The following is a 17,497-nucleotide window of genomic DNA, read 5'->3' on the forward strand; positions in this document are numbered from 1 at the left end:
CTGGGTCTCTAGGGTCCATTAGCAACATAAAGTTGCCACCTTTACATGCTTCTTGCCCCAAAATACCAAAAACCAAGCTAGAAAAGGACTTAACTCTTGGGGAAGGGCTTTTGCATAACAACTAGAAAGTCTTTCTGCATCAATGATCCATATAGAACTCAGATCTGGAGTTTCAACTCCAGATCTAACTCATGCTTCAAGATCTCATCAATATTTCTCCAACCAAACCCTAAAACTCCATGAAAATGGAACTAGAAAGGAGAAGACCAAGGATAACGATTCCTTACCTCCAAAATGATTTCCCACTGAAGTATAATCCGGATCTCTTCAAGTCTCCTTGATCCAAGCTTCTTGATCTTCAAGATTCCTTCACAAATCACACCAAATTGCTTCCAAGTCTTCTCACAAACGAAATTAGGGCTTCTGGATCGCAAAAGGGTGCAAAGAGGCTGAGGGTGGGTTATAATGTGCTTTATATAGGGCACAACCCCCCGGGATTAGGGTTTTCTCCTTTCAGCACCAACTCGTCGAGTACAAGCCGCCGACTCGGCGAGTTGGCCACTTAAACCCGCGACAAACCACTCCGACTCGGCGAGTAAGCATGCCTACTCGTGGAGTCCCTTTCCTTAATTTACAATTTAAGCCCTTCAACGGTACCTCTGGAATTTTGGGTGTTACATTGTTAATTTTTTTAGATGTTGATAACATTTCAAAAATCCTGATATATTTGAATATTCAATATAAATCTAGAATTATATGATTTTTGCCCTCATGATGGGAGTTGTAGTGGTTTGAGGAGTGAAAATGTACATAAAAGATCCAATGTTCGAACCTTGGCACACCAAAATAATGCTAATTTTTTTGCTATTAACCTTCCATATAGGACCTTAGACGGATTGACGTGGGGCGTTTAGATGATACAATTTACAATTTTTTTTTTCTAATTATACAATTTTTTACCTTTTAATTAAATTAAATTAAATATATATAAAATTACCTTTTTAATTAAGCAATTCTTGAAAAACTCATTACCGGCCTTGCTTAGAACCTTGCTTAAAATATGTTATTTTGGTGATAGTACGACCTCGTTTGACAATCATAAACTATTAATATTTATTAACACTAAAAAGAATGTTCGGACCCATGTCCAAGAAGATTTCATATACGACTTTTGTCACCCGGTCCGATAAACCAATACATTCCGGATCCTTATCGCCGACTGTGGGGGTTGCGTCAACATGTTCACTATTACTGTCGTAATTCTCTCGATTCTCTCGCTAACAACCCCATCATCTTCTTCCGATCAACCACCCCGATCCCCGACCGATGTCTGCATCATCGGTACCGGCATCGCCGGTTCATCCGTCGCACACTTCCTTCGTCAATACTCCTCAAGCATATCCCAAATCCGCATGTTCGAGCGTCATCCCATCGTCGGAGGTCGTATGGCAACCGTCACCATCGGCGGAGAAACATTCGAAGCCGGTGCCTCAATTCTTCATCCCAAAAACTACCACGCTTTGAACTTCACCCATTCGTTGAATCTCAAAGTCAAGGGGCCTTCCGCTAGTGATAGTTCTTTCTCGCTCGGCATTTGGGATGGTCAAAAGTTCTTATTCAAAACTATTGATTCCAAATCAAAGAGTTCGGTGGTTCAGTACTTCGTCTCCCTCGCTAATTCGTTGCGAATGTTCGTCCGATATGGTGTTTCCCTCCTTAAGATGACCAATTTTGTTGAGGTACGGCTTCTTCTTGTCGCTCTTCAAGTTTATTAGCTGAACTTAAACATAAGCGTGCCAGATGATGATCCACTTGATTGATTTGAAATTACAATCAACTCATTTCAGTTTTGAATTCCTATTAACTTGCTAATTTTGTAATTAATTAGTTCTCAAGGACATGAAAAATATTTTGATTTCTTGATGGATTAACATATTTGTAGCATATAATTGTAGTAATATGCGTCTAAAGCCTCATGAGATTGATGTAATTAGTTTTTTCAAACAAAGAATCGTTCTAATCCATGTCCCTCTGTCTTAGAGTAACTCCTTGGGATAATCCAAACATCATTTCAATACTTTGGCCTCTACCTCTGTCATTGATCTTCTCTTGGCTTTTCCTCAAAATCCTTACGTCCCTAACCTTCTCTTTTATACAATCTTTCTAAATTCTAATTCTATTCTCCTCAACATCTACATTTCTGAATGCTCAACTTGTGTACATGTGGTAAATTATGGCAGGTTCTATTGTCATGTAAAACTGTCAACTTTAATGGAACTTTATGATGTTGTAATACATGTAACCAAATTTATGTATGCATTTACTACCTTAACAGGTTACAGTGGATAATTTCTTGAAGTATTATGAAAGCAAGGAGTCAAGACCAATTTTCAACACTGTGGAAGATATGCTCAAGTGGGCAGACTTATACAATCTAACAACACAAACATTAGAAGAAAAATTAGTTGCTCTCAATTATTCTCCTCTCCTTATACAAGAGCTTATCACTGTAAGTTACTTCTTTCCAATTTCCATAAACATGGAAAAATCTTTATAGATAGTAATAAATCCAACATATCATACTTTCTTCAGGTTATAACAAGAATCAACTATGGTCAAAGTGTCAGAATCAGTGGACTTGCAGGTGCTGTTTCTCTAGCTGGATCAGGAGGAAACTTATGGGCAGTTGAAGGTGGAAACTGGCAGATGGCTGCTGGATTAGTCAACAGATCTGATGTTACTTTGCATCTTGAAGAAGAAATAGAATCAGTCACAAATCTTGATGGTTTTTATGAACTTAATTCCACTAAAGGAAACAGTTACACATGTCAAGTTACAGTGGTTGCTACACCTTTAGATGAGCTCAACATTCAGTTCACCCCAAAATTTTCTATCCCAGAAAGAAAATTACAGCATACACATGCAACTTTTGTCAGAGGCCTCTTGAATCCTGTGAGTTCTAACTTCTTATCATTATTTAAAGAGAAAATTACAAAAATGGTCCCTATGGTATGGCATAATAGGCACCTATAGTCCAACTTGAATAAAATGGACAAACTTGATCCTTGTGTTATTTGGATATTACAAACTTGGTCCCTGAGCTGTTAACTCTAACTGCAGAGCCTGTTAAATACAGTAAAATTACCTTTTTACCCTCACCTTTTTTTATTCATATCTTTCTCTTTTATTAAGATGTCCTATAGTTAAGAGTAAATTACACGAATGGTCCCTATGGTTTGGGGTAATTTGCACTTTTGGTCCGTAACTTATTTTTTTTTAACTCGGAAGGTCTTTACTGTTTGTTTTTGTTTCACGCTTGGTCCCTGTCTTACCTAAAAAGACTATTTTACCCTTGATTTTTTAACTTATTTAAATAAACACACTCCCAACCCCACATCCACCTCACCTTACCTTACCTACCCCACTTTATTTAAATAAATTAAAAAATCAAGGGCAAAATAGTCTTTTTAGGTAAGACAGGGACCAAGCGCGCTACAAAAACAAACTGTAGGGACCTTCCAAGTTAAAAAAAATAAGTTAAGGACCAAACATGCAAATCACCCCAAACCATAAGGACCATTTGTGTAATTTACTCTATAGTTAAATACAGTAAAATTACCTTTTTGTAACTATAGGACATCTTAATAAAAAACATATATGAATAAAAAAAAGGTGAGTGTAAAAAGGTAATTTTACTGTATTTAACAGGCTCTGCAGTTAGAGTTAACAGCTCAGGGACCAAGTTTGTAATACCCAAATAACAAAAGGACTAAGTTTGTCCATTTTATTGAAGTTGGACTATAGGTGCCTATTATGCCATACCATAAGGACCATTTTTGTAATTTTCTCTTATTTAAATCCTCATCATAAATTCATAATCTAGTTACAAAATTTTGTATATATATATACTAATGTTTTGATTTGGTTCAGGTGTACTTTGGGTTGGATTCAGTGTTGGAGATTCCAGAACTTGTTGGGACTATAGAGAGTGATGAGCTTCCATTTACATGCATCTCTATTCTCAAGGAACATAATGAGAATGATATGACTTACAAAATATTCTCTCGTCAAAGTTTGACTGATTCATTATTGGATCAGATCTTTAGGTAAGATTTGTTGTTTCCTGATTTTATGTTCTCTTTATTATTTACTTTATTTAAGTCACACTTGTTTGTTGGATTGGAAATTGGTAGCATAAGGAGTGAGACAATAAGAATAAATTGGGGTGCGTATCCACATTATCATGCTCCTGAGAAGTTTGCTCCATTTATGTTGGATGATGGACATCTGTATTATGTAAATGCATTTGAGAATGCAGCAAGTACTATGGAAACTGGTGCTGTTGCTGCTGAGAATATAGCGAGGCTCATTCTTTTGAGGTTATCTTCCCAACAGCCTTTGAGAATGTATGGGGTCAAGAGTTCTACATTAGATTCAAGCCTTCAGCATCGGGAATTGTGATGTGTCTATAAATAACCATTTGTTTGTTGTAACGTTACTGTAATTAAGAAGTGGTGTCACGGAAATAAATGACCTACAAATTGTAAGCTATGTTTGTGTGGCTAGAGCTATGGAAATAAGATATATATGGAAGAGGCGATATGATTTTGGGTTTATTGCATCTATATCTGTAATCTTGTTTTATTTCTTTTAACAAGATAGCCGGTAGGAAGGACGAAAGTTGGTTAACTAAGGGGGTGTTTGGATTAGCTTATTAGCTTACTTGTGGTGAGAATAAGCAATAAGCAAGGGGGAGATGCTTATTAAAATTAATTTATTTAGCTTATTTCTAACAACAAGCTGATTTTTAAGGATTTTATCTAGACATTTAAACTTAGCTTATTGTGGTGGGAATAAACAATAAGCATCTTTTTTTTTTCCTATCTAAACACTACCTAAATTAGAAAAAATTAGTACAAATACTTATAGACTTATACCATCCTGCCCTGTTATTTTCTTGTTTAATATTGATAATTAGGTTATAACCCGTAAAACGAAGATCGATATATTTAAAATTGTTATATAGACAAAAAAAATATTAAATGTAAATAAAAAAGAATGCCGACTATTATTGAAAGACCTTCACTTTCGTATTTATGAAAGACCCAAACTTTCATACTTGACAATTTAGTTACTCCAAAACATGCTCCATGAATATTCATAAAATAATATTTTATTATACAAGATGGTCTTGTTACAAAACATTGGATACAAACCGACTAAGTTTAAGTTTATTACAAAACTACTCATGATATTGTAATTTTATACATATTAAAACTTAAGTACAAAAGTAATAATAGAAACTATTCTAATTCTTCCGACAGTATATGGCTATACTTGATGCTTATTGCCTGCAATTTATTAAAATATTGAGAGGGTAAGCGAAAACGCTTAGTGAGTTCAATAATAGATACAATATAACGTTATGCCATATATATACATCAATATGACAGAAGCAAAGAGGAACAACAAAGACATATGTGACAGGCGTTCATATCAATCAAAGACTTTATTCAAAGATATACTTTTCAATGCTTGATATACATCAATAAAGTTCAGCCAAAATGGCATAGAAGACATAAATTTCTGATTATCATTTTGCTAGCATATACAGGCTTTTAGCCCTACCTAGCCCATTACGAATATCAAAAGTTATACGAGTCATGCTTTACATGGTCAAAGGCACAAAGCCAATACCAAAAATATTACAAGACATGCTCTACATGATCAAAGGTATATTCAGGGCCGGTCCAGACGGTTGGCAACCCGGACGACCGCCCAGGGCCCACGACTCAAAGGGGCCCAAAATTTCTGGATTATATAGTGTATATATATAAACCAATTATTACCAAAATGATTTTTAGGGCCTAAATTTGGTTCAAACTCAAACTAGCTCAAAAGATAAATAATTTGACTTGCTTGTTATTGCTAATTGAATATGATTATAGTGAAGAATAAATGATTTTTTTTTGAATCTTTATTATATTTTTCTTTAAGGGGCCCTTTTTTTCTTTTCGCCCTGGGCCCCATATACGTTTGGACCGGCCCTGGGTATGTTACCAATACGAGACTTGCTCTACATGGCCAAAGACTTAAAGTCAATACTAGAATATCACGGGAAAATAACTCGGAATAATAACACTGAAAAACACATAGCACATATAACACATAACATACAATTGTTCCTATATATTGAACTCACCGTGATATAACCGAGGGTTAAAATAGTAATTTGGGCAGCACTTCGTTACTATAAATAGTTTTCTTCTATAAAAACCAGGAGATATATTGAAAACCGGGCTTTGCGAAGGTAGAGCTTCAAACCGAAAAGATAAATTTTTCGGGCTTCTTGGGCACTTCGTGACGTGTTTCGGGTGCTAAAATTGATACCGGGGCTTCGGGGAATATCAAAATAGTGAAAATATTGAAAAATGGGTCAAAATTGCCAATTTTCTATAATTACCCGGGAAGGCTCGTAGCCTTCCTTTTATAAGGCCGAGGTTCGGAGGGTGCGCTGGCAGAAGGAACACGCGACATCAGGAGGCGAAGGCAGATGGCGTAGCAACGAGGCTCGGACGTAGCATCTGGCTCGGCTCAGACGCGAGGGTCGGACGGCTCCACCAGATGCGAGGCGCGTCGGAAGGCCATTGGGCCGCGACTTCAGCCGAATCAGGAGGCGACATGCGTCGGAGTCTCGGCTGCACAACGCTTCAGTGACTAAGCTACATCGGACACGAGGCGAACACGGGGAATGCATGCGAGGAGGGCGACGTGGCCGAAGCTGAGCCCTGCGATTCTTCTCGGTCTTCGCATTTATTTCGAATTTTGTATCCCGAACTTCTAAAATCCATAACTTTCGCATACGAGCTCCGTTTTCGATGTTCTTTATATGCACGCGTAGGCGGGAATAAAATCTACAACTTTCGTTTAGACTTCATCGGCTAATTTTGAATTTAATTTTAATATTATTATTTTTAACAGACCGGGACAGGAAAATCCGTTAAAAATTCATAACTTCTTCTTCCGACGTCCGTTTGCGTCAGACTTTTTACTGTGGTACTACTATTGACGAGACATTTGATTCCCGTTTAGGTCGTGTTGGCTAAATATCGCTCGATCTTTATTTCGAGTTTTTAGCTGTCTACTACTATTCCGAAACTTAGAATAATCATAACTTCCTCATATGAAGTCAGATTTTGGCGTTCTTTTTATCGAACTTCTCGGTTTAACGAATACTATGACTTTTATTTAGATCACTAAGGCTAAAAATTAGTTTATCAAAACTCACTTTTTACGTCATTCGGCGTCGTGCCGGTTTTGTCGCGGATCTTCGATTGGTCATAACTTCTTCGTTATAACTCGAATTTCGACAAGGTTTTCGCCTACAAGTTTCTAACGAAATTATCTACAAATTTAAATAATAAAATTTTACTTATTTCAAAATTTTATATTTTCGCTAAATTTCACTATTTGACTTTTAACTGGAATCTCATAAGACTCCCATTATTTTATGAGTGATTCTAAATATAGTTTTACTTTATTTTTAGTAAGAACTATCTGTTAGAACTCAACACTTAATTTTATTCACTTTTAATAATAACATAACACTATTTCAGAATGTGTATGTTACAATTTTGAATTAAAAGCAAGGGTTTGCCATGTATGTGATAAGAACTTTAAATTGAGGATTAGGTAAAGAAGGTAATTAACATGATGTATCAATAATAATTTCTTGGGATGCATTAAAATTTGAGAGATTTAATATAATTTTTAAAAGATAGATACTCTATCTTTCGAAATTGTTATTAATGTAAAAAATTTTTATTTTGAAAATTTGAATTAAAGTTGATTTGTTATGAAGAAACAAAAAATTGTAGGAATCATAGAAAAATGTCACATGTCAAAGAGATGCTGGAAAATAAACAAGTGAATTTTTTAGGTTTAGTTTATTTGAATAGGGAAAGTAGATGCAGTTCTCATTAAATTCATACTTAATTCATACTTAAGCAGGGCGTATCTAGCATGTTAGAAGGTAGGTCCTAGGACCTACCTAAAATTTGAATTTCATTTATATTATATATACCATAAAAATTAGGAACTATTTTAGAAAAAATAAAGGATCTACCTTAAGTTTGTTTTTAAAAAAATGTCTTAAAAACTATTTTAAAAGGAGAAAAAAATAAGTTACATGGGGCATTTGTGCTGTTAAATATAATATATAGTTTTTATCAAACATTAATGTATCAATGCACTAAAAATCAACTAGTTTTGCATTAAATCATTCGATTTTTTTCAATTATATTTTAGTCGATTTTTTAAAATTTTTAATTGGTGGTATCGATTTTTTTAGTTATATTTCATTAAATCGTACATGACCCGACCCCTCACAAGTGTTGTTGATTTTTTTATTGACTTCACTTAATTTGGGAACCATATAATATTTTGTTCTAGATTTGCCACTATACTTAAAAAGATATTTCTATATTGTCATTTTGTGTCTGTTTGGTTAATGGTCAAGATTCATCCTAACAATTCTCCATGGTAAAGAGTACCATGCATACTTTTTGTTTTTTGCTAATGCTGGACACATAACATCTCAGTTATATATATATATATATATATATATATATATATATATATATATATATATATATATATATATATATATATATATATGTCAGTTGATAGTAGTTTTAGGTCTCCGGGTGATAATAATTAATAAACCTCATATCGAGACAAAGATCCAAAACTGGAGGAAATTGCAAAGCAACAGATGTTACTTCAGAAGGTAGATGAACGAAGGTGATATAGTCGAAGTTTTTACTTAAAGTGAAATATCTTTTATTGATTATCAGTTTACGATATGTACCTATATTTGACATTTTTAATTAAGCCAATTAATGTTTTGAACAAAATATGATAACATTAGTGAATCGTGTAATGTTTTTATTAAGAACTTATGTAATATTTTTATTAAGAATCTATGTAATTTTTAATTATTTATTGCATTTTTTTAATAGTTGATTTTGTTGAAAATACGCTATGGAAAATAATTTGCTAAAATTTACTAATACATAATTTATTCTGTCACCATTATTTGCTATGTAATATATGCTACAAATTATATTCCTTCATTTTTGCTACATAACTACCCCATAGTCGATTTCCGACATATTTTTTTTTACAAAATTAGTTGGCAGTTAATTTTCTACTGAAATAGAGTGTCGCAAATTCAGTAGCAAATTTGCTACGAAATATAATTCGAGAAATTAAATATCCTCCTACCTTTTAATTCTACAAATCTTCCTACCCATTTAATTGATGACACGTGTCATATTAGTATCCTAAAATATCATTAAATCTCATTAAATGAATATTAAATGTTACACATGTCATAATTTCATTCGGTAGGAAGATATGTAGGAACAAAAAGTAGGAGAATATTTAATTTCTCATATAATTCCATAGTCAATAATTTAGTCCTGATTCATTTTTCATTTCCATATCCAATTTCATTAACTATTTAGGTTTAGCTATGAGATTTAAGACTCCAGTTACAGAGTTTTTCCATAACTATTTAAGAATTTTCTTGTTGAGTGAGCCTTTTTTCGTCTTGTAGACTTTCCAAAATGGTCACATTCTCTATATCAATCTGCATACACAAAAACTCAAATTAAATACAGAAATCATATCAGAAATGGCAATGAAGATGTTCAACAGCTTCTAGTACACAAATATCTCGTTGAGGAGACTGAATGTGTATAGATAACACAACATAGTTAGTCAGTTACCATCACTTGCCTCTTTGTAGCCCATATAAATGTTTATTGTGATGATCATGTTTAAATTTGTCAACCAGACAACTACTACATTTGTTCTGGATGCCTTTTTTATTTCACATGATATATTGGACTATCATTTAATGGAAGTCAAAGAACTCACTGATCCATTTAACATGCTAAATGGAAAAAACAAGTCTCAAAGTTGCAACCCAACATCTCAAGAGGATCCAAAGCTCAAATAAGCTGAAAAAGGTGGTCAACCTAACCTATACAAATTTCGACTACCATCCACTATTTGGAAGAAAAAGATTAAAAACAATCATATATCATATTAATTTATTCCCTTTAACGAAATTTCCATAAAACTGTTAGTTTAATAGAAGCTTAAGTAATGACAAGATTTGAGGATAACCAAGGAATTTCCTTTTTCTTTATGTAATTTTCGTAATTTTTGTCATTTTCATGGTTAGAACTCCTTTCATATTGTTGCATCCTGGGTGAGTTAAGAACTTTTATGATAACATATTGGGTTGCATGCCTTTTATTCATGTAATGAGAGAAATGTTTGGATACCGTTAAAAGATGTACCTCAAGTGCATGATCAAGTATGTTGGATTTCCTTTGGGAAAAAGCTCTAAAGCTCACTTCCTCTTCTGATGAAAACGTATAAAAGAGAATATGTTAATTATCATTCACATACATCCACTTGGACAAAGTAGTTGTAGCTAGAGCTCAATAAGTACGCCTTTGATCTACATTCTGATATATTTATGTTGATCCAACATATCAAAAAACTTTATCCGATAATCCAACAAACTGATCCATTTAAGTTGATCAATACTTGGATAGATCTATCATCCATCTGGGACGACCCGTTAAAATTTTTTAGCGGTAGTTTTATATTTTGATAAAAACAAACTCGTTAAAAAAATTTAGTAGTTTTATATTTTATAAAAACAAACTGTTATATTAGAGGTCAATAAATCCTTGGCACACAAATAAGAAGAAATACATGAGACACGACAAAAATGATATCCACCTTTAAAGCTGGCACTATCTGCAATGCCGCATTTAATAAATTGACGAGAAAATTCTATTTCATTGCAAATCTGCATAAATCGCCACGAGTGAAGGATGTATTCTCCTGTTGTCAACTGAAAAGCAGAGAGATCTCCACCAATGATATGATTCCATGACTTGTAATAATCCAACACATTTTCTTCTTCAACCGACTTTACATCATCATACACTAAACTAACCCCACACTCCCTTGTAAATCCAGGATCCATCATAACAGTAATACTAACATGGTCACCAACTTCCATCTCATTATTCCCAAACATCCAATGGCTTAGCAATATTATGGAGTATCCACTGACACTGACAACACCAACGCAATGCTTGTATAACCAGGTGTGGTTCTTTGTTATATTTTTAATTGTGATCACCGGCAATTCAAAGAACTTTTGCAGAGATACAAATGCCTGCAAGAAGCAGAAATTCAATCCTATGAGGTTGTTAGGAGATGATGGGATGGTAAATGATATTGAATGCCATTTGCTTCTATCCTTAATCCACTTCGGCATCTTTACGCCTCCATAAATTGTGCTGTATATTCCAAATTCATAATACATCTGCCAAATACAAACCAACTTAATCAATCACCGTAAATTATATATGCAAACATACATATTCACATGTACAGAGATAGATGATAGTTAACCAGCACAAACCTGGATTTCAGATTCCTCCGATCCTCTAACTGAAGAATCAGTCTGCAGGCGTCTTCCATGAAGGAAGTCTAGATTAGTCCAGCCCAAACTAAGTAATACCTTTTCCTCAACATCAGCCATTGGTTGGATTTTGACTATGCCTTCAATCTCAAATGACGATGGTATAAACAATCTCAAGTCAAATGATAACTTGAGTGGGGACATCTCTCGATCAAATACAACTTTTCTTAGCAAAGGCTTAGAATCAAAATGGAGGATCAACTCTCTTAGCGTACGTGGGGGGCGCTCGACTGACGTCAACATTTTACAGTTACTCATACTAAGCCTCTCAAGCCTAGGAAGGGTTCTCACACAACTAGGCATAGAAACGATAGGATTGCCATCTAAATATAATTCCTTTAGCATGGATAGGAAACTCAAGTCCCTGGGAAAGGATCTGTCAAACAAATTATTATCTACAAGTGACAAACTTAATAAAGATCTCGGTAAAACATGTCTAAAGTACTCCAAATCACTTTGCATGGTAATTATGATGGATGAAGAGGGTTTTCTATTTATGCCAATGCTGACAGCCTTCAATTTTCTATTTATGCCAATGTTGACAGCCTTGAGTTTTTCTGGAGTATCCATAACCCCAATATTCTTGACTCGAGATTCCCCAAGATTACAGCCCTCTAGCAATAGTGTTTCAACCTTTTTTAACATGCCTATGTTTCTTGGAAGTTTCTTAAGCTTCTCACAGTTGCTCAGATCAATGAGGACAAGCCTGCCACATTCCTTAATTGATTTAGAAACCTCAACCAAACCACCACAATTTGTAGCTATTAACCTCTCAAGTGCAGGTAGTCCATCAAAGCCACCCAAACTATGAAGTTGATCACAGTAACTTAAATTAAGAATCTTCAGTGATCTAATCAACCTTTTGTCTTTTGGGAACCATCTGGGCAACTGCTAAAATGGAGATAAGTTAGAATAGTAGCGAATTTCATCAACCCAGCATGAACTAATACCAAATGGAGATAGATTACCTTTTGCCTCCTCCAAGATCGCTCAAATGACTCAATCTTGCTATATGACATGTCCAGAGCAACAAGATTCTCCATTGGTAAGTTTGGAGGTATAAACTTCTTACGAAACCCATGCATACACAACCATCTTAATTTTTTTGGAAAATTCTTGTAATCCCCATTGATTTTCACATAATTGAGTTGCAATAGCATTAGATTACCCATCTTGCTCAATGCATCTGTTTTCAACACAAATGATCCATGCAAGTTCTCTTCCTCAAGCTTTTTCATGTCGAGGGTGAGGCCTAGAACACTTTCCGTACCCTACGAAGAAAGGGATGCAAAAAAAATATATATATATAAATTTTATAAACATGTTTATAGACAATAATACATGATACTTTGAGCAAGTATACATGGGCATGTTACGTACCGTTTTGTGTTTCAACACTTTGAATGACTCCTCATGACAAAACAATAGACTTTGCATATATGGCTTGTAATGTGATTCTTGACGTACAACGGATCTTCCCATCTGTTGAAACAATTGATGCATCTGCAATTTGTTATTCTGTCCAATACTAAGAAGGTGCCTGTTAATGAGATTACGGATCCCATAGAATGTGTCTATACCACATGCGTGTAATATTGTTTCAGTGACAGCTATATCCATTCCAACAAAAAAACAAGCAACATGCTTAAACAATTCCTTGTCATTCTTGGATGGCAAGGAGTCAAAGTTCTTCCTCAAGACACTACTTATATGGAGATCCTTTTGTTTCTTTAGAGCTTTGATGCAGTCCTCCCAATAAGCAACATCCTGATTATACAGAGATTTTCCCAAAATTTCAAGAGCCAATGGATGTCCTTCACAATACTTCACCAGCTCTTCTAACACGCCTTCATAACCGGCCTTGGGATCGTTGGAAATGAAAGCATGAAAACATAAAAGTTTTCGAGAATCAGTCTCATGTAAGCCTTGAAGAATATGCTTGGATTTAGTGCTCTTTCTAAAAAGCGCATAACTCTCTGTCAAATATGCATCCTTTGTCGTTATTATGATTTTGCTTCCCGGATGAAAACCTTTTCTTCCAAGCAGTGCATACAACTGGTCGTGGCTATCAATATCATCAAGAACTAGAAACACCTTTTTACGGGCTACTAAATTCTCTATCTCTGAGGTGTATCTAAGAACATCAAGCACTTGAATTGGACTTCGTTTGGTAATGTCATAATACAATTGTTTTTGTATATCGAGCAACCCATGAGAGGCTACTTCTTTCTCTATTGAGGTGTGTATAGAAGCAGCATCAACTACAACTGAACTTGGGTTTTGAATATCATCATGTTGTTGTTTTTGTAGATCAAGCAACCCACTAAAATTTTCTGAGCTCGGAGTGATATCTTTGGAAAAGCTGCTTGTGTTGAATTTGTCAGCACATCTCCTACTGATATCTTCAATAAAGCTGCTTGTTTCGAATTCATGAAAATGTAACGCGTAGACATATTTGGCTAAAGAAGTCTTCCCGATCCCACCCATACCCAAAATAGTGAGTATGTCGTACGTATCTGAAGATGTATCTGTCAACCATGAAGTGACAAAATGCTTGGAATAATCCATACCAATAAGTTGTGGTAGAGGAATCCTTGAGGATATACGTAATCTACGGTAGATGTATTCAACAACTTCTTCAATAACCTCCGACTCTAGCCTGAAACATGATTTCAATCAGAACCACAAAACACCATCCAAATAACTAACATACCAGATTTGGAGATTTAGTCACCAAATCGAATTTATATCATACTAAGGTCATAATTTTTACATATAAGTGTGTTATGTGTGACATCATAATAAAATCATATTTGATGTGTAAGATCATAATCTTTAAAAAGATCTGAGTAGCGCCACCAAATTTCATTATGTTTTTCTACAAGACCATGAAAGTTAACTATTGATGTAATTTTACAATAATATAAAGAAAATGTTATGTATAACAAACCGTTCAGAATTTGTTTTTTTTTTTTTTACAGAAAACATATAAAAAAGATTATATGGTTTATCAAAATGAATTGACTTAGAACAAGTCAATGAATTATCAATTTGGCGAATGTATCTATATGAATACACTAATGGGATCATATATTTGAAAATTTAGATTCAGTTTTATGCATCTTCTTTAGCCAATTTAAATACAACAACTTTGTGGCTATTTGATGACATTGAAGCATATTGAAATGCATAGAGAAAAGATAATACCGACATTTCATGTTTTAATAGCTGAAGTAGCAAGGAAATATAGTTATACGAAATGGTTACCTTCCATTTGCATCCATCCCTTTTAACTCAGCAACTTCTTTAAGTGCTTTAATCCATCCGTCAATCTTTTGAGCCATGTGACTTCTTTTATATGAATTTGTCTCTGCCTCCATTGCATGTTTATGCATAACGATTGAATCTCCAAAGCTTTTTTGTTGCTTCCTGACATGGGTAGGCTCAACATTATAAAATATGGGGAGAACAATATGGTTATGGGTAATACGTTGCTCAAGGATCAACACCAATTCATCAAGACACCATGATGAGTTAGCGTAATTCTTGGACAACACGATAATAGAAGCCCTAGATTCTTTAATCGCATTCTCCAGTTCCGGTTTCAGATCTCCTCTTGTTTCAATCTCTTCATCAACCAAAATGGTAGAGATATTGGCACCGATTAGGGCCTTATGGAGATGATCCGTGAAACGATTACGAGTATCACGACCTTGAAAGCTTAAAAATACATCATATTTATATTTATGATAATCAGAAGATGAAGAAGATGAAGATCCTTCTACAATTTCAGAGACAATAGCCATTACGAGTTATGTGCACGTAGCAGTGACTTGAGACTATATTTACAATCAGATTAAGAGTACTGGACGCACCACAAGTAGAGGTTTTCAGAAAGGAAATCCAAGTCAGCACTCACCAATGACTTTTGAAATTAGCCTACAAGTTTTAAAACTTCCTTTACAGAAATAAATACTTATACTGGAAAACATGAATTTCTAACGACTAAATTACAGCTTTGGTTACTGAGGTTTGCTCCAAAGAACTCTTTGTATGTGAAATTTGAAGTCCAAAGAAAAAGGAAATCAGATATTGGAGATATGGAATTGAGGAAGAACATGGCAGGAAGAAAATCAAGAGGTTGAATGATGTATGTATGAGATATAGATGATGCTTCACACCGTCGCAGTAAAAGATGGCGGAGGCAGAGTCGTCGGTGATGGGAGAAGTAGAGGAAGACAGATCGAGAAGGAGATCAAAGTGGTGATAGTAGAGGTGGTGTTCGGCTGTGATGGAGTTGATCGCGTCGGCGGTGAGGGATGACGACGGAGGTGGTCTCGTCGACAATTAGCACTGACGGAGGAGACATCGGGTGTTGGTTGATTGAACAAGGGATGAGTTCTGATTAACTTGGGGTTCTTTTTAGTTAATATTTGGAGTTTAGGGCTTCTAGATTAAAGCTTTTACACATTTGACCCTTACAATTTATATTTGTATTTATTTGGTTTAAGGGCATAAGCACAATGTATCTCACAATGAAAAGATGAAAATTTATAGAGTTAGTTTAAGTAATCTAATTACTTTTTTGTTGCTTTTTTAAATAATAATAAGTTTTTCTAAAGATTTGAAACATAACCACTTGCTTCGGAATCTTCATTATGGACCGAATTTCAAAATAGGTAAACGGGTAAAAATGTCCGACCCGGTAATATGGCCCCCTCATATATAACATGTGAGATACCTTATCCCGAACAAATTGCTTGCTCATCCCTTATCCCGGACTCCATCAATTTCGAACAATGTCTTCTTCTAGCAGCGAAGAGATCCAATTATTGTGGGTATGTGTTGATTCTTTATATGATTATATGTTAAAAATAAGAAGATTTCATGTTTTCTTGTATGATTGGATGCAATTAATTCGCAATAAGTCATTTTCCTTTCATTTTTAGTTGTTAAGCTTTTGTATGATTATATGTGTGTAATAGGATAACTAAAATCAATAAAAAAAAACTACTTTTGAATCCGTCCGGAACACAACTGGAATACACAGAACTAATATGGAATGCATAGAACATGTCTGAAATACATAGAACAAGTCTAGAATGTCTAGAAGTGTTGTGGAATGGTGTCCGCAATGTCTACAACTATTCTGGAATGGTTGACAATGCCATTTTATTCCGAAATGTTGTCTGCGATGGATCATATGAAGTGGGTTGTCACTACAACCTACAAACCTGAACTGGGCAGGGAAATCATGGCCTGTTTACATATCCCCCCCCCCCCACAAAAAAAAACATGTGGCCCTATTTCGGTGCATAAATTGACATGCTGATGGGTGTAGAATGTCACTAATTATTATGTCATTACCTTATGTGCAAGGAGGTTTCTACTTATCATTGATATGGCCTGGATGAGCTTTTATTATCGGTAGGCGACTATTGGGTTTGTTTTGACAATAGAGCTTTCTGCCTTGTTACCGAGTTAGGTTCATGGAGTATTTTTGACTACTTTATCCTCACACTACACAATTCAGATGGTGTCTTTCCATTTGTCTTAGGTTCAGAGTCAGTGAAAATTGATGACATTATTCAAGTGTTCAATAATTCACTTCATCGATTATCAGATACATATTGTGTGAGTCTCACTGATGTATATGTTAGAGTAGGGGTGTTGTGGGAAATACCCTCAACAACCAATACAAGATGAAACTTACATTGGTTTCTGATTTGGAATATTTTAACAGGTATAAAGTTATTTAGATTATATTTATAAACTTATATCAAACGACTCTTTTAATTAATTCTCAATGTACTCAATAACATGTTTTTCACTTTGAGCTATAAAAAATACGAATATAATGCACGGTAAATTATGGTAAAATAAATTAAAAGTACTATAATTTATATAAATATCTCCAATAAA

The 17,497-nt window shown here is 34.6% G+C and overlaps 2 protein-coding genes across 6 annotated transcripts; one reads left to right on the forward strand and one right to left on the reverse strand.

The window, feature by feature from the left end:
- The first annotated feature begins 1,154 nt into the window (after nt 1-1,154).
- Nucleotides 1,155-4,616, forward strand: FCLY (farnesylcysteine lyase). The gene is made up of 5 exons (XM_079034035.1): nt 1,155-1,739; nt 2,336-2,509; nt 2,593-2,952; nt 3,931-4,106; nt 4,194-4,616. The coding sequence occupies exons 1-5, from the start codon at nt 1,239-1,241 to the stop codon at nt 4,459-4,461; spliced, it is 1,479 nt and encodes a 492-aa protein (XP_078890161.1). The 5' UTR covers nt 1,155-1,238; the 3' UTR covers nt 4,462-4,616.
- A 574-nt stretch (nt 4,617-5,190) lies between these two features.
- On the reverse strand, nt 5,191-15,961 carry LOC145096291 (disease resistance protein RML1A-like). 5 transcript variants are annotated; one of them, XM_079034051.1, is made up of 8 exons: nt 14,843-15,961; nt 12,956-14,234; nt 12,544-12,846; nt 11,516-12,463; nt 10,822-11,416; nt 10,371-10,435; nt 9,574-9,652; nt 5,191-5,351 (listed from the first exon to the last, which is right to left on the reverse strand). In XM_079034051.1, exons 1-7 carry the CDS (start codon nt 15,379-15,381, stop codon nt 9,578-9,580), a joined length of 3,804 nt encoding a protein of 1,267 aa, XP_078890177.1. In that variant the 5' UTR covers nt 15,382-15,961; the 3' UTR covers nt 5,191-5,351; nt 9,574-9,577. The 5 variants fall into 5 exon arrangements, with proteins under 5 accessions (XP_078890177.1, XP_078890172.1, XP_078890180.1 ...); XM_079034046.1 differs by having other exon boundaries at nt 10,356-10,435; XM_079034054.1 differs by lacking the exon at nt 5,191-5,351 and having other exon boundaries at nt 9,476-9,652.
- Between the last annotated feature and the right edge of the window lie 1,536 nt (nt 15,962-17,497).

This window comes from Lactuca serriola, chromosome 1 (assembly GCF_051521515.1).
Source record: "Lactuca serriola cultivar US96UC23 chromosome 1, Lser_US96UC23_V15, whole genome shotgun sequence".
Lineage (NCBI taxonomy): Eukaryota > Viridiplantae > Streptophyta > Magnoliopsida > Asterales > Asteraceae > Lactuca > Lactuca serriola.

What these genes read in the sequence shown, in the direction of transcription:
- FCLY (XM_079034035.1), top strand. Translation starts at nt 1,239, where the DNA reads ATGTTCACTATTACTGTCGTAATTCTCTCGATTCTCTCGCTAACAACC. An exon ending in AGATGACCAATTTTGTTGAG is followed by an intron (nt 1,740 to 2,335) that starts GTACGGCTTCTT and finishes CTACCTTAACAG; the next exon opens with GTTACAGTGGATAATTTCTT. An exon ending in TCAGAGGCCTCTTGAATCCT is followed by an intron (nt 2,953 to 3,930) that starts GTGAGTTCTAAC and finishes GATTTGGTTCAG; the next exon opens with GTGTACTTTGGGTTGGATTC.
- LOC145096291 (XM_079034046.1), bottom strand. Translation starts at nt 15,381, where the DNA reads ATGGCTATTGTCTCTGAAATTGTAGAAGGATCTTCATCTTCTTCATCT. An exon ending in GATCTTGGAGGAGGCAAAAG is followed by an intron (nt 12,464 to 12,543) that starts GTAATCTATCTC and finishes CCATTTTAGCAG; the next exon opens with TTGCCCAGATGGTTCCCAAA. An exon ending in TTGAGGTACATCTTTTAACG is followed by an intron (nt 9,653 to 10,355) that starts GTATCCAAACAT and finishes TTGTGTATGCAG; the next exon opens with ATTGATATAGAGAATGTGAC.